The following is a 14,202-nucleotide window of genomic DNA, read 5'->3' as shown; positions in this document are numbered from 1 at the left end:
TTTGATTATGGCATTCCTAGATATAGAAAAGGAATACAATAGCATGGACAGATTTGGAAGGCTCTAAGAGAGAAAGGAGTCGAGGAAGAGTTAGTGTGTAGCATGCAGAGCACATACAAGGCCAACCAGAGATGTGTGAAGACACCATAGTGGCAAGAACAGAGTGGTTCAGTATAAGTAATGGACTAAGACAGGGAAGTGCTCTTTCCCCACTGCTCTTCATAATTAATATGGATGCAATTAATGAAGAGGTGGGGAAGAAGATAAGAGAGGAAGAGATGAAGGCCCTGTTGTTCGCTGATGACTTAGTAATATGGGGGAACAGGGAAGAAGAAGTACAGAGACAGCTTGATAGTTGGAATGAGGAAATCAGAAGAGCAGGAATGAAATTTAGTGCAGAAAAGAGAAAGATGCTAATAACATGAAACAGAGCCAGAAATAAACCAAGAATAAAGATGGACACAGAAGAGTTGAGGGTAGTGGAAGAATAGATGAGGTAAATAGAAAAGGACAAATGGGAGGTGGACTCTATCAAAGTGTTCGAAGATTAATATAGAACAGGGATGTACCTATGAAATGCAAGAAGGCAATATACAACACATACTATGTGCCACTAATTATGTATGGAGCAGAGACTTGGACAATGACAAAGAGAGACAAAAGAAAGATGCAGGCAGAGGAGATGAAATTTTTAAGGAGTATATTGGGGAAGACTAGAAGGGATAGAATAAGGAATGAGAAGATCCGACAGACAGTGGGTGTAATGAAGTTTCAGGACAGGATAGATCAGGCACAGATGAGATGGTTCGGACACATGAAGAGGATGGATGCAGAAAGACTACCAGTAAGAGCTTACCATGTGCAACGAGTGGGAATAAGGTCAATGGGGAGACCAAGATGTTGGCGGAAAGAGCAGATAGCGGAGTGTGTTGGGAGAAGAGGACAGGATTGGAACACCATGGAAAAAGAGGAGTGGTGGAAGACCAGGAAAAATGTAGAGGCTTGACTTCTATGCATTTGTACAATGTGTACAAATCCTATTGCACTGAGTCTACCACTTGCATTCGTCAGCTATTGATTAAAGATGTTCCTGGTTGTGGCCATCTGAAGAGATTTAGTTCTTTGTGCTTCTACATTCCACTTTTATTAGCTACCAGACTCCTCCAAGGAACATTGTCTCAAAAGTAATAGTGCAAACTTACACAGGTGAAAAGTACACAATAATAGAAGCAAAAAAGTCTCCGTAAACATGGGTCTGCAAACTAGTCATTTTCTAGATAATCGCGAATGTGTGATTGCTTTGTCTTCATTGTTTGTAAACGTCGTCCTAGTTGGTAAAATGCTAATAATGTGTGCAAATGTGTGGGTACAAGCAGTCACTGACTTCAGTGTTTGTAAACATCATCCTAGTTGGTAAAATACCAATAATACAGTATCAAAAATCAGGAGATCTCATTGCTACTTACTTTAACAAGGAATACAGCACTACTTTAGTATGTTCTATGTTACAATTACTGTAGACTCGTACCTGTTAAGAGGTGTTCAAAGTGTCGTCCTTCCATCTGGATGCAACACTGTACACTATTCCGCATTGAGTTTCAAATTCTTTCGAACACCCCGGATCATTTCGGAATTAGTCACAAGCATGTACAATTCTCTGTTCCAGTTCTTCAACCGTGTCAACGGGAGTGTTGTACACTACGCTTTTGAGGTGACCCCAGACACAAAAATCCAAAGGATTTAGATGCGGTGACCTTGGAGACCACGGTACAGGCCCACCTCGACCTGTCCATCTTTGATGATATCTGTTGGTTAGATGGTGTCTCACAGCAGCAGTAAAATGTGCCGGTGCTCCATCATGCATGTACCACATACTCTGACGTGGATCATGGGGAACATCCTCAAGCAATCCTGGAAGATCATGCCGAAAAACCAAAGGTACCTTGGTCCATTGAGTTTTCTTGGAAGAATGTGTGGTCCAATGAGACTATCACCTAGTACCCCTAACCACACATTCAATGAGAAACGATGATGTGGTGCTCATGAACAGCATGTGGGTTTAGTACACTCCAAACATGAGAATTATGAAAATTAAAAATACCATGGCATGTGAACCCCGCTTCGTATGTAAATAAAATGTTACTTGCAAAACGAGGGTTCAGTACAACCTATTGTTGCATCCACTGACAAAACATCACTCTAGGAACACAATCCGTATCACTGAGACACTGAACTCGTTTGAGATCGTAAGGGTAGAGTGAATTGTGATGTAAAATTCTCCATACACTACTGCAGCTTACTGGCACTTCTGCGGCAATTCTCCTTGTCGACGATCCTGGAGAGTGTTCTCCTGCTTCCAACACCATGTCCTCAACTTCAGGCGTAATGCATGCAGGTCTACCTGCTCTCCTACCATGTTCGAAGCTCCCATGTTATTTGAGGTGCTGATGTACCCTAGTAAATGTGCGACTCTCGGGATGCCTTTGAGCAGGGTATTTTTCTTGGTACATGCATACAGCCTCCCGTGCATTCCCGTTAGCCAAACTATACACAAAATGTATATCTGCATACTCTTCGTTGCTGTAAGGTTCCATTTTCACTACGCAGTCCAGCACAACTGACGTGACTCCCACAGTATGATTAGACTGTGTACCGATTGTATCCATACAACATCACCTCTCGGAAATGTTCTGTTTGATTGCAACGCCACCTCTCAGGAATGTTCTGTTTGATTACAACGCCACCTCTCGGAAATGTTCTGTTTTGTAAACAAAGAGCAAACCTTGGACCCACCAAGGAGCAAAGCACTCTTGTGTTTACAAAATGCAATCAATGACAGCTTGTAACCACACATTTGCACACATTATTAGCATTTTGCCAACTCGGACAACGTTCACAAACAATGAAGTCAGTGGCAGCTTGTAATCACACATCCGCGATTATCTCGAAAATGGCTCGTTTGCAGATGCATGTTTACTGAGACTTTTTTTTGCTTCTATTATCGTGTACTTTTTCCTGTGTCAGTTTGCGCTATTACTTATGAGACACCCTGAATATATGCCTTTGCATAATCTGAGTAAAGGATGAAGCACGGTGCTGACCACATGTTGGGGGGCACTTGGTGCTGTGGCTTCTCACCCACTTGCCAATATCTGCTCAATCTATGAGATATTCAACACCAGCTCCATTCGCTAGTAATGTTAGTACTGCTTCATGCACTTATAACCTGAGTGGTTATTACTTGGTTTTTCTCTTCACCACTGAAAATGCACTGCCACAGTTCGATATTATCACTTCAAAACATTGCTACACATTGTTGTTCTTGCCTCACATATTTGCTACTGATTGCAGACTCAGGAGCAGTGGCGAAGCTAAGGCATAAATACTGGGTAGGCTGAAAAATCTGCTTATATTTTTTTTATACAGCAGGTCCATGCGTCGATTCTTCTTGGTTGTAAAAGTATCAATTACTCTTTCCTTGAAGCCTTGATCAATAGAAAGTTCTTTAACCAGTTTTTTTTCAATGGCTATTGTACTGAGAGAACTTAATCTTTCATTTTTCATTGAATTACGGAGATAATTATTTACTCTCTTGAGGGTGCTCATACTTCTTTCGGAGGAAGCTGTTGTAACAGGGAATATCAAGACCAACTTGATAAGTTGTGTTACTTCTTTGTAGATTGTTTGAAGATCATTGCTAACTATGAATTTTAGAAGGTCTGCAGGAGGTAAATGATTTTCTTCATCAGCATAGATATTCTTTAAATCATTTGCTAATCGTTCTTTATTAAAAAATGGATACGTGGACAGAAGGTTATTTAATTTCATCACTGGAAAATGTAGTTTATATCGCCCAAATCTATTTTGGTCTAGCAATTCAACAAATTTTATCTTTTCAAGATCTCCAAAACGTATTTCCATTTGTACAGTCAATGCGTCCAAGATTTTGTAGGTTAAGCATTTGAGAGCCACGAAGTCTTGTTCACTTACATTTATTGCACTGCAAATCCTCTTAGAGTTTTCAACACATAATTTCACAGTATTTTATTTTTATAACATAAATACACTATGTGCCACACACACACACACACGCACACGCACACGCACGCACGCACGCGCGCGCGCATGCATGCACTTGAAGTAAATTAACATTCAACAATGCAGCGCGTGAACGATGCACTTTGCTAGAAGCACAACGAGTTGGTTCTGAGGCTAGCCGCTTTCACCCAGTGAATCGGCACTCCCCTCCCCTTACCCTCCCCTACCACCTACACAGAGCTCACGCTGTAGCTGCCTTTTAAACGCGAGGCTTTTCGTCAAAAGCCTCACAGTTCGGACCGAACACGCTCTCGTCTTTCTGGCCTGACTGACGACATATCTGGAAGGATCGGCGGAACCAAACGTTCGGATTACATAGTTTAATTCGTTTTAACGAACTTTGATTGTTACAGGGTACAAGAACATTTTAATTTCAACATTTTTTGGGTAGGCTAAGCCTCAAAAGCCTCATAGGAGCTTCACCACTGCTCATGAGTCATGACAAACTTTGCTCAAGGTGCAATCCAATCAAATCACAGTTCTTAATGCAGCAAAATACTTGCTCATTGTGTACTTGACTGTTCTGTTGCCTAGGTCAGCCTTGCTAGTGCTGCTGCCAAAATTCACAGTCCATTTCAATTTTTGAAGACAATCAGCTTCTGATTGGTTGTCTGCTTGAGAAGAGGTGGTTATAGGGATTTGATTTGATTTTTGTTATTTAACATTGCTTTTCTGCCACTTTTGGCATTGACGAATGAACATTGAGAATGATGACATGAAATTGATGAAGGAACAATAAAAAAGAACACCCATGCCCAGACTGTGATTCTATCCCAGGACACCTGGCATTGTAGCATGCTGTGCTAAGCCCTGAAGATTGGCATGGTTGTAGGGAGAATGGAGAGTTTTACAGATGCTACAAAGGAATATGGGCTTCAGCAGAGAGAACAGACTAACTCTCTAGCCTTCTTAAAGGTTTATGGCTGCAGCGATGCAAGCAAGTCTTCCATCTGTCCTGTTGCTATCCTGGACAAGATCAATCCAATCTTTTCCATCATTACAGATTTCCTTCAGGTCCATCTCAACGTTATCCCCCCATCTTCGTCTTGGCCTTCCTACAGGTTTCTTACCATCAGGTTTTCCAACAAGAATCCTGTAAACTCTTCTTTCCTCTCCCATTCATTTCATATGGCCTGCCCACATGTCTTCTTGATTTAATGATTCTAATAATATCTGGACATGAATACAAATTATGCAGTTCTAAATTATGTAACCTCCACTCACCTGTCTCCTCATCCCTTTAGGTCCAAATATTTTTCTAAGTATTTTATTTCCAAATACTCGTAATTTGTGTTCCTCTTTTAATGTAAGGGACAAAGTTTCACATTCATTTAATACTACAGGCAAAATTACTGTTTTTTTATATTTTAACTTTTAGTTTCTTAGATGAGAAGATAGAACTTTATGAAGAGAAAAGTAATATGCATTTACTGAACAAACTCTTTTTTTTATTTCCTTATTAATATCACTTCATTTGTTAGTATTACTCCTAAGTACTTGAAAACGGAGAAAACACAAATTTAGAAATTTGGTTTGTGAACTTCACAAAAGAGGTAAGGAAAATGACCTATTCTTGGCTTTACAGATGTGCTGGCTAATGGAGATTTGAAAATAAAAGTGAATTGGAGTGAAATGAACAAACCTAGCAACTTTGCCACTAGGAGTGTGCAATGCAACATGGTGACATCTGGAGAAGGCATTCTGTGTCCTGCAATTCCATGAAACAAAAGTCTGTTGACACCAATGGAGAAAGTCATTTGTAAGTGGTACAAACAGTTTGTCGCTACAGGCTGTCTGCAAGGACAAATCCTGTGGCCAACCTTCAGTGTCAAATGAGTCTGTGTACCAGGACAGCGAAGCTTTCCAATGAAGCCTACAGGAATCAACAAGTTGAGCAAGTCAAGAGTTTCAACTGCCACAAACAACTGCATGGAGAATTATCTGAAAGCATCTACTAATGAAGTCATACTGCTTGCAATTGCTTTGTGGAATTACAGGCCACAGAATGCTTTCTGGTCTCCAGATGCTGCCATGTTGTATTGCACACTCCTAGTGGCAAAGTTTGGAACTAGTGGTGTGCAGGACCATTGGAATAAATACTTGTGGACATCAGGCATAGATAGATGTACATCCCTATAATGATGATATTTTTCATAAGTTCCCCACAATAAAATTATGAAACCAAGAAGTTCTTTTAAATAGCACCAAAATAATAATTAAGAAAATTATATGTAGGGTACAGCCACACATTTATTTTTACAAAACACTTACTTCAATATCTTCTGGCTGGAGTACTACAGCAATGTGCAGATGCACCATCCATATACGAGCAAACCTTGGAAATTTTTTGCAAATTTCCTGTATCGTATTAAACAAATCTGCAATTAGAAATATATTAGACCACATTCAAGAGTATGCTGTAAATTCTAGAGAGTAAAATAAATGGTATGTGACTGTCTTTTAAAACTTTTCAGTCACAGCACATCCTGAAAATATTATATTTTGTACAAGTAGAAGCTATCGTAACTTTGAGTTAGTTTCAGTAAACCTTCTTGACATGGACTCTAATATCAGTAAAAAAAAAAAAAATTCCTTGGAAGTCGATCTTGTTAAAGCACTCAGGTTTTGGTGTTCCTGTGGACATGCTATCTTTCCTCAGAACCCAGGCCCACCAGGCAAAAATAAGCTAAAATTTTATTATTTGTGTTGCCGAGACAGCAGCCTTTAAGACATTACAAATTCCGAGTTTACATGGCCCATGTGTTCTCTGCCCTGCATATACATTTATGAATGCCTAATTTATGTAAAACAAAATACAGAGTTTTCCGTTCAAATCTCCCTAATTTCAATTAATTACTCTGAACGAAGTACGATGAATTGTGATATAACTGTAACACCAAATGAAAGGTTAGATCTTCAAGTTTTGTTTCACGACTCGAAGTTGTCACTACACAGTGCCACAGTCGCATAAATAAAAATGGGAGACTGTTCAACAATGCACGGAGGCAGTGGTGTGGTATGGTGAGACAAAATCTGTGATTGCAATGCAACGGAATTTCAGACGAGTGTACCGAGGAGATGCACCTGATGCTAAATCAATTAGGATGTAGTTTAGTAAGTTTCTAACAACCGGCAGTGTCCTAAAACAATCTGGTGGAGCTCGCCGTCGTGTGTCGGAGAAAAAGGTGGAAGAAATTCGACCTGACCTCACTTTACTGGACTTCTTCCTCAAGGATCGTGTGTTTGCGACTCCAGTGAATAACATCCCAGAGTTACGAACCTGCATACGTGATACGATTGCAACAGTAATGGGGAACATGTTGGAGAGAACATGGCAAGAAGTTGAATACAGACTGGATATTGTTCGTACTACCAATGGGGCACATGTGGAGGTGTATTAGTGTGTTGAAAATAAAATTTAAGAGTTTTTCTTCAATTCTCTGAAATTTCATTGCTCTATCATTCATGCTTTTCTACGATTAATTGAAATTAGGGAGATTTGAACAGAGCACCCGGTACTTCCAACTTTGCCACAAATGAGGAAGTGCATGGCCTAAACACAAGAAATAATGACAAACTTCATGTAAAACACTGCCACCTTTACGTTATGTAAAAAGGGTCCCTTAAACTCATCAATTGATCTCTATAATAAACCACCACAAGATGTACAGAAAGAACCACAATTAGTCATAATTCAAGCACAAGATAAAATCCATGCTTCTGAAGCAAGTTTTCATTCTGTAGCTAAATACACGAGACAAAATGTATATAACATAGTATAATCACATATTCTTCTTGTAAATTTAAATATCAAAGGAACTCCAATAGTGTTACCTAGTAGTAGGCTGTAGTGTTTTCTATCTTCTCATGTTATGCTATTATAACCCCTTCCCTGCAGCGACGTTGAAGGGAAGTATGACCAACAAGAAATCCATCCATCCAATATATATATATAGCCCAAATCCCACTGACATAAATGTTCCCCAAGGAGGAAGCCACGGGGGCGAAAAATGCGTGATTACGATCTCCCCATGAAATTGTCCCAAAAGGCAGAGAAAATTAAAAAATCCTCACTTTGCCCTTTTTCACGTCCTTAGCAATCATTTCCACGGGCATTTTTTGCAGCACATATTGTTTCCTTCTATTCTTAATTGCCTAGCTACATATTCCTCACAGATCACACACAGATGAATGAACTCCTGGTTTTGAAAAGGTGCCTCAAACAAGGGTGACACCTACATAAGATGATGATTCAGTCCAGATACAATTACGTGTATATTGTTATACTCAATGCAAAAATATCTACATCGTGCTTGTTTTAACTAAATGTTTAGGGGTATAACAACAAACAACTATTTAGAGCTTGCCATGCTTGTTGTTGTGCATGGAAACTGACGTTTATTTCCAACCCAAAATCTACTGTAAGGGAATTATGCTAGACTTTTCAAATTTAAAAACATGAGCATCAGAATTTATTACAGAGGAGAGGTAGGAATTTGACGGGAATGACTGAATTTTTTTTTTTTAAATACATAAATACTGTTTTTCCAATATAGTGTTGCTATTCAATTTGTTTATATGAAATATCTAACTATTTTGAAACAGATAATATTTACCCACTTTATTATTATGAAAATAGACAATAATGTGTTGAATATTTGTACAATATTAGAGTACACAAAGTTATTTTCTAAACTTTTCAAATTAGCAAACTTAGACACTTGTTGCCTTTCATCCAATACAACATGCAGATATTTTCGAAGTCATTAAGATCATTGAGGAACCCATCTATAATGTGATTGCATCCACAACGTGGCCGAAGGTCACGCATGCAAGCGTACAAGATGTGGCCAAAAGCCACGTCGAAAGTACGCGAGTCATCTATATATAGATGCAACCGCCCGCAAATTTGTGTCATTTTAAATAATACAAAAACTAACTATAAAAAGTCTTGCTGCAAAATGAAGCTAAGGAAAATCTACATGTATATATAGACTCTGCCGCAAATAAACATTCCATATTAGGTAAGGTCAAAGGTAAGTTTCCCCCTGCATGCAGCACCCTGCCTTGAAGGCACATTTAAGGGATGTGGAGGTAAGGCCCCACACCACAACTACATATTCTCGATCTAGGGCATTTTGGAGGTGATGTGATCAGCACCATGCTCCGGCCACCTTTACCCTCCAGGGTTGCTCCCAAGTACACATTGATTTGAGGCTGGGTGAGCTCCAGAGCCGCTTTATGCATGGACTAGGCTGGTAAAATTCTGACCTCAGAACACCCACCTCACAAATAGAACCTGGGTCTCCTGCATGACAGACACTACCAACTATACCACCATGGCTCTAATTCCATATTTAACAAAAAATAATCCAGGAACTGCCAGAGCATTAACAATGGATTTTTTGATAGCCAGTAGCCCACATAAGACTAATAATAGCACAAAAAAGTGGTGTCTAAGAATTACTTGCCGCAATACAAGAGCCTCTAATTTTGAAATACCGTCCATATATAGTCACTCCACAAAAAAGGCCCAATTCTGGAGTGTGTATATACAGGGTAATTCAGAATTCCTAGTACACACTTTTAGGGGTTGTAGAGGGGACTTAGTAGATCAAGTTTTGATAAGGAACCCATGTCCGGAAACTTACCATTTTGGTACCACACAGATGACAATCACATAATTTCACATCTCCCACCTCACGGTAGGCAACCCATATTGACTGAGGGTGACGTCTTCAGTCACTTGATATCATGTGTGCTGCTTCCAACGTTCTGTTTACAATCTGGTGTGCTTCGACCTTCACGTCAGTTGCTATTCAGTCCTTGCGGAAGACAGTACAATATGGTTGAATACACTTTTGCCGAGAACACAGACACCACGTTAATTTACGGCGAAGTTGAACGTAATGGTAGAGCTTCGCAACGGCTGTATGCAGAGCGTCTTCCGCATCGTGTCACTCCATCACCATTTTTGCCCGATTAGATGATGATGATGTAGATGTGAAATTATGTGATCTTGTCATTTGTGTAGTACCAAAACGTTATGTTTCCAGACATGGGTTCCTTATCAAAACTTGATCTACTAAGTCCCCTCTACAATCCCTAGAAGTGTGTAATAGGAATTCTGAATCACCCTGTATAGCTCCACACTGCAGTTAATGGGTTAATGTGATTTTGATATAATATGCAAGTAAGGCCCAATTTTTAACAATTGTTGGAAATGTATTTTATTTTTCTAAGTGTAAGATCTATTAATGTAGTATTGTATTGTAATGTATTGATATGTCCTATATTACCATGTACTGTTATTTGTACACACACGGTAGTTCTTGGATGTAAATAAACTAACTAAACTAAGCATATTCTTCCACAACTCTATTAATCCGAGAAGGGTCACAATTTTCAGTGAAAATTTGCACAAATATCCCTAGAAATTTAAAGTTAAAGTAAACTGATCTTTACCTTCAGTTTTCATGAAACAAAAATCCAGGGTATTTCCCAAGATTGGAATGGTTGGAGGTCCAGGTAACTTGTTGAATTCGTGTATAAATTGCGACACCTTTCTCCATTGTTTTGCCAGCCAAAGCAATGGAATTATAAGAAAGACAGAATACCAAATCGAGAGAAACAAAGTCTTCAAGTCCATCTTTTCTCAACTAATAACTACTGAACAATTTACTTATTCTTATATAGAAGTAAAAACATTTTAATGCCATAACAGATTATTATATCAAACTTTTCTGCACAACGCTTTGACCTGGTACAAAAGAGGAGTTATCAGCTAAAGATAAGCATGTTTACTTTTTAGTTTGTTTCCGTGCATTTTCTTTATGCGTAGTTCATCGAAAGTGATGTCAAGGATTTTGTTTATTAAAAATCTTATGACTTCAGACTAATCAGCTAATCACAAGGCAAAGAAGAGGGAAATAATATAATTGGTGAACGTCATTAGGGGGACATGCCTGCATGCCAGCTCTCTATTGGACAAGATAAATGAGCCAACTAAGAGTTTCTTTTCAATCCACTTTATGTTCAAATTGTCTGATCTGTGCTGAACCAATGTGTAATGTGCATCCACCAGGGACCGAACTTGGGACTCTACATGGGTTCAGTTACATCACCTGCAAAAATAAATAAAAATAAAATAAAAATAAATAAATAAATAAATGAACAGCCATCTCTCAGGGAAAATAATTGCATTCATGATAACACTAAATATCACATGTAAAGTATATTTTTGGAGTAAAGTTTAAGAAATTAATCTTTGTTAGGAGGGAAGCAAATTCATTTAATATGGTAGTCATTCTCAAACATATTTTTTTCTATCTATGATTGGCTCAGTTCCAATCCTCACTTGATGAAGTTTTCTAGATTTTCAGTAACTACTTCCTCACATTAAGTATTTCGCTTTGTTAAGTTAAGATACACTTATCCTATCAATGTGGATAAGCCTGCATCCTGCAAAAATTCTCTGGATTTAGTGACCACTCTTAAATTTGTCTAACATTCTGTAGGAGAATCAATCATCCCTTTCTTCAATAATGCAGGCAGGTTACTTTCTCTTCCAAGCTAATATTAACGGACCACAACCAGCTGTAAATTTCAAGTTTCAATCTAGGATAGATAGTACTCTAGAAAAAAAACATGCTTCCATATAAAACAATCTGAAAATAAGAGCCAGCTCAGTTTTAGTTTATCACATTATCTCATCAGAGGAGAAACTTCTATAAGAGAGAGAAAGAAATGTGCTGAGACCAGTGATGTAGCATCTTCACTTGCAACCCCTACAATGTAAGGATGGCCCCAAGTGTAGAAATCCTGAAATGTTCTCCTGAAAATGATAATAATCCCAGAAATTCAACATATAATTTCTCTTATGCAAAAATTCTATTTAAGAAGCAGATGTTGTAGGTCAACAATGACACAATTCGAACTGGAAATTCTTTGAGGCATGTATTGAATAGATAAAGCCACTCTCAAAAATGTGTCAATAATCAAAATTAGCTTTCTTGTATAAGTCAACAGGCACCACAAAGAACTTCAAGACTCGGACAGGTGGTCAAGTGGGTTTCCAGGAACATACTCCCTCTGTCGCATAATTATAGACCGGTATGCCAAAATGGTAGTACAGAAATGACAGACGAGGAGGCAGATGGAAAGCACAATTTGTACTGATCCTTGAGTAATAAAGTTGTATGACTCATTCCCGTGTTTCATGTTCTTCTTCTGTATACACCAATGTCACAGTTTGAATATTGGGCAATTATTATGAGACAACAAACAAAGGTGTACCGAACAATAATTATGGGACAGAGGGAGTATCATACAATGATATCTGTGATAAGAAGCAGGGGTATACAGACTCTGACATAGGGGCACCAGCAACTTAATATGTGGGTCCAATCAAAATTTGAAATTACGTTACTTGCTCACAGAAAAAATAGGAAGTAGGAATTCTAGGAAAAAAATAAAACTTATCTCATGCCTTTATACAGCACTTGTCAAGCTTACAGTCTAAATTGTCTATGGTTTATGAATCTAGCAAGAACTTGTTGCTCATCCAGTCTTATTGTGACACAAACAATCAAACCTGTTTTTTCATAAATGCTTTACCACTTAAGTCATTTCAAGTGTGGTATTTTAAAATTGTGATCTAAGGCATCATGCTTTGGGTTCCAGCTATGGGACACTTGCAGGTTCAAGTCTCCTGGGGAAAGCGTAACAACTTTTCTCCCGAGATTTCATCCTGTGTATGGGACCAGTGGTGACTCACATCGTGAGAACATTGGGGAGCTGCTAGGAATGAGTAGTGTAACCTGATCATGGAAACCTACAACAATGACTGGGGGTTCGTCGTGCTGACCACACGTCACTGGTCGGATGATCTCCCACGTCGACAGGTGGGAGTGAGTTGGTAGGTAGGCCCTGGCACTCACGTGCTGTTACACCATGGGTTATTATATTGATTGGATTGATTTGTTGTTTTAAGTCCACTTTATGTACAGTAAGGCTAATTGGGACTGGGCCTACAGTTTAAAGTGGGATCCGAACCACTATGTGACTCCACCAGGTATCGAACCTGGGACCCCTTGATTACAAAGTGAGGACGCTACAACTGCACCATTGGGGAGGCCTACCATGGGTTATTATCTATATTTATTATTGTCATTATACAAAAAGATCTTTCATTGTTCCATTTGAACTATATTTGTTTGTGAAAGAGTCACATTAACTCATTAGAAATTATATGAAGTAAAGTTCTCAATTCGTTTATCACACAGAGCAAGATCAAGGTTAATATACACATAGTGCACAATAACTTATTTTTATATATCTACCATAAAACCAGCGTGACTTACTTATCTGTCTTATGACCATTTGTTTTGCTGATGCAAGTCACATGGAGTGATAAATGTCAATGCTCAAAAGCAAAACAGGGGTTAAAGATGAAAAATCAACACACTTAAAATCAGGAAATTCAATCACATCATACTATGCACAAAATGACTTATTTTATTTTGGAAAGGGCTAATTTTTTTCCCTGCACAACTACATTACTTTTTTGTAAAAAAGATGGGAGTCCTCAAAAGCGATAACCTCATCCTTATGCATACATTACACCCAGCAAAAGTATGAAGTAAAGGTGGACCAATATGACCTTTTTTTCCTCTTTTTGCAGATTCTGATGTAGTACCAATACTGTACAACCAAAAACTGATCATTTACTTATTAAATATAAAATGGCAAATTTCTAAAAGAATCTGATATAGTGATTGCTAACTTAATGTACATAATCTTAGGAACTGGTATATTTCCCATTAGAAGAGCGAACTGCAGATGTAGAAATGAATTAACCTATCCCATTTCAATTTCTGTGATTGATTGAATTGAAAATTGTGTGTGCATCAGCATTTAGGCTATTTTGCACCCATCACATTATACGGGACCTAGCCCCTTACCATAACTAAAATAAAACTGTGTCCGAGAACTAAAATATCCCTAACTGGGCTAAAAGCTGAGACTGTAAAGGAGCACTCAGCACATATAAGAACAAAACACAGGACAACACACACACAGCCCTACAGAGGATTATACTGGCCG

The 14,202-nt window shown here is 38.5% G+C and overlaps 1 protein-coding gene across 2 annotated transcripts in view; it reads right to left on the bottom strand.

The window, feature by feature from the left end:
- LOC145997044 (cytochrome P450 4C1-like) overlaps nucleotides 1–10,796 on the bottom strand; it is a 44,050-nt gene extending 33,254 nt beyond the window's left edge. Inside the window, exons 1-2 of one of the 2 annotated variants that reach the window (XM_083133667.1) lie at nucleotides 10,564–10,796; nucleotides 6,370–6,476 (exon numbers count right to left, since the gene is read on the bottom strand). In XM_083133667.1, the coding sequence (XP_082989793.1) occupies nucleotides 6,370–6,476; nucleotides 10,564–10,747 (291 nt within the window). In that variant the 5' untranslated portion in view covers nucleotides 10,748–10,796. Of the gene's footprint in view, nucleotides 1–6,369; nucleotides 6,477–9,749; nucleotides 9,857–10,563 lie in introns of those variants that run through there. The other variant, XM_083133675.1, reaches the window with a different exon arrangement.
- Nucleotides 10,797–14,202: the final 3,406 nt, after the last annotated feature.

This window comes from Lepisma saccharinum, chromosome 1, assembly GCF_977018435.1.
Source record: "Lepisma saccharinum chromosome 1, izLepSacc3.1, whole genome shotgun sequence".
In the NCBI taxonomy this organism is placed as follows: Eukaryota; Metazoa; Arthropoda; class Insecta; order Zygentoma; family Lepismatidae; genus Lepisma; species Lepisma saccharinum.
This window is presented reverse-complemented; position numbering and strand designations above follow the sequence as displayed.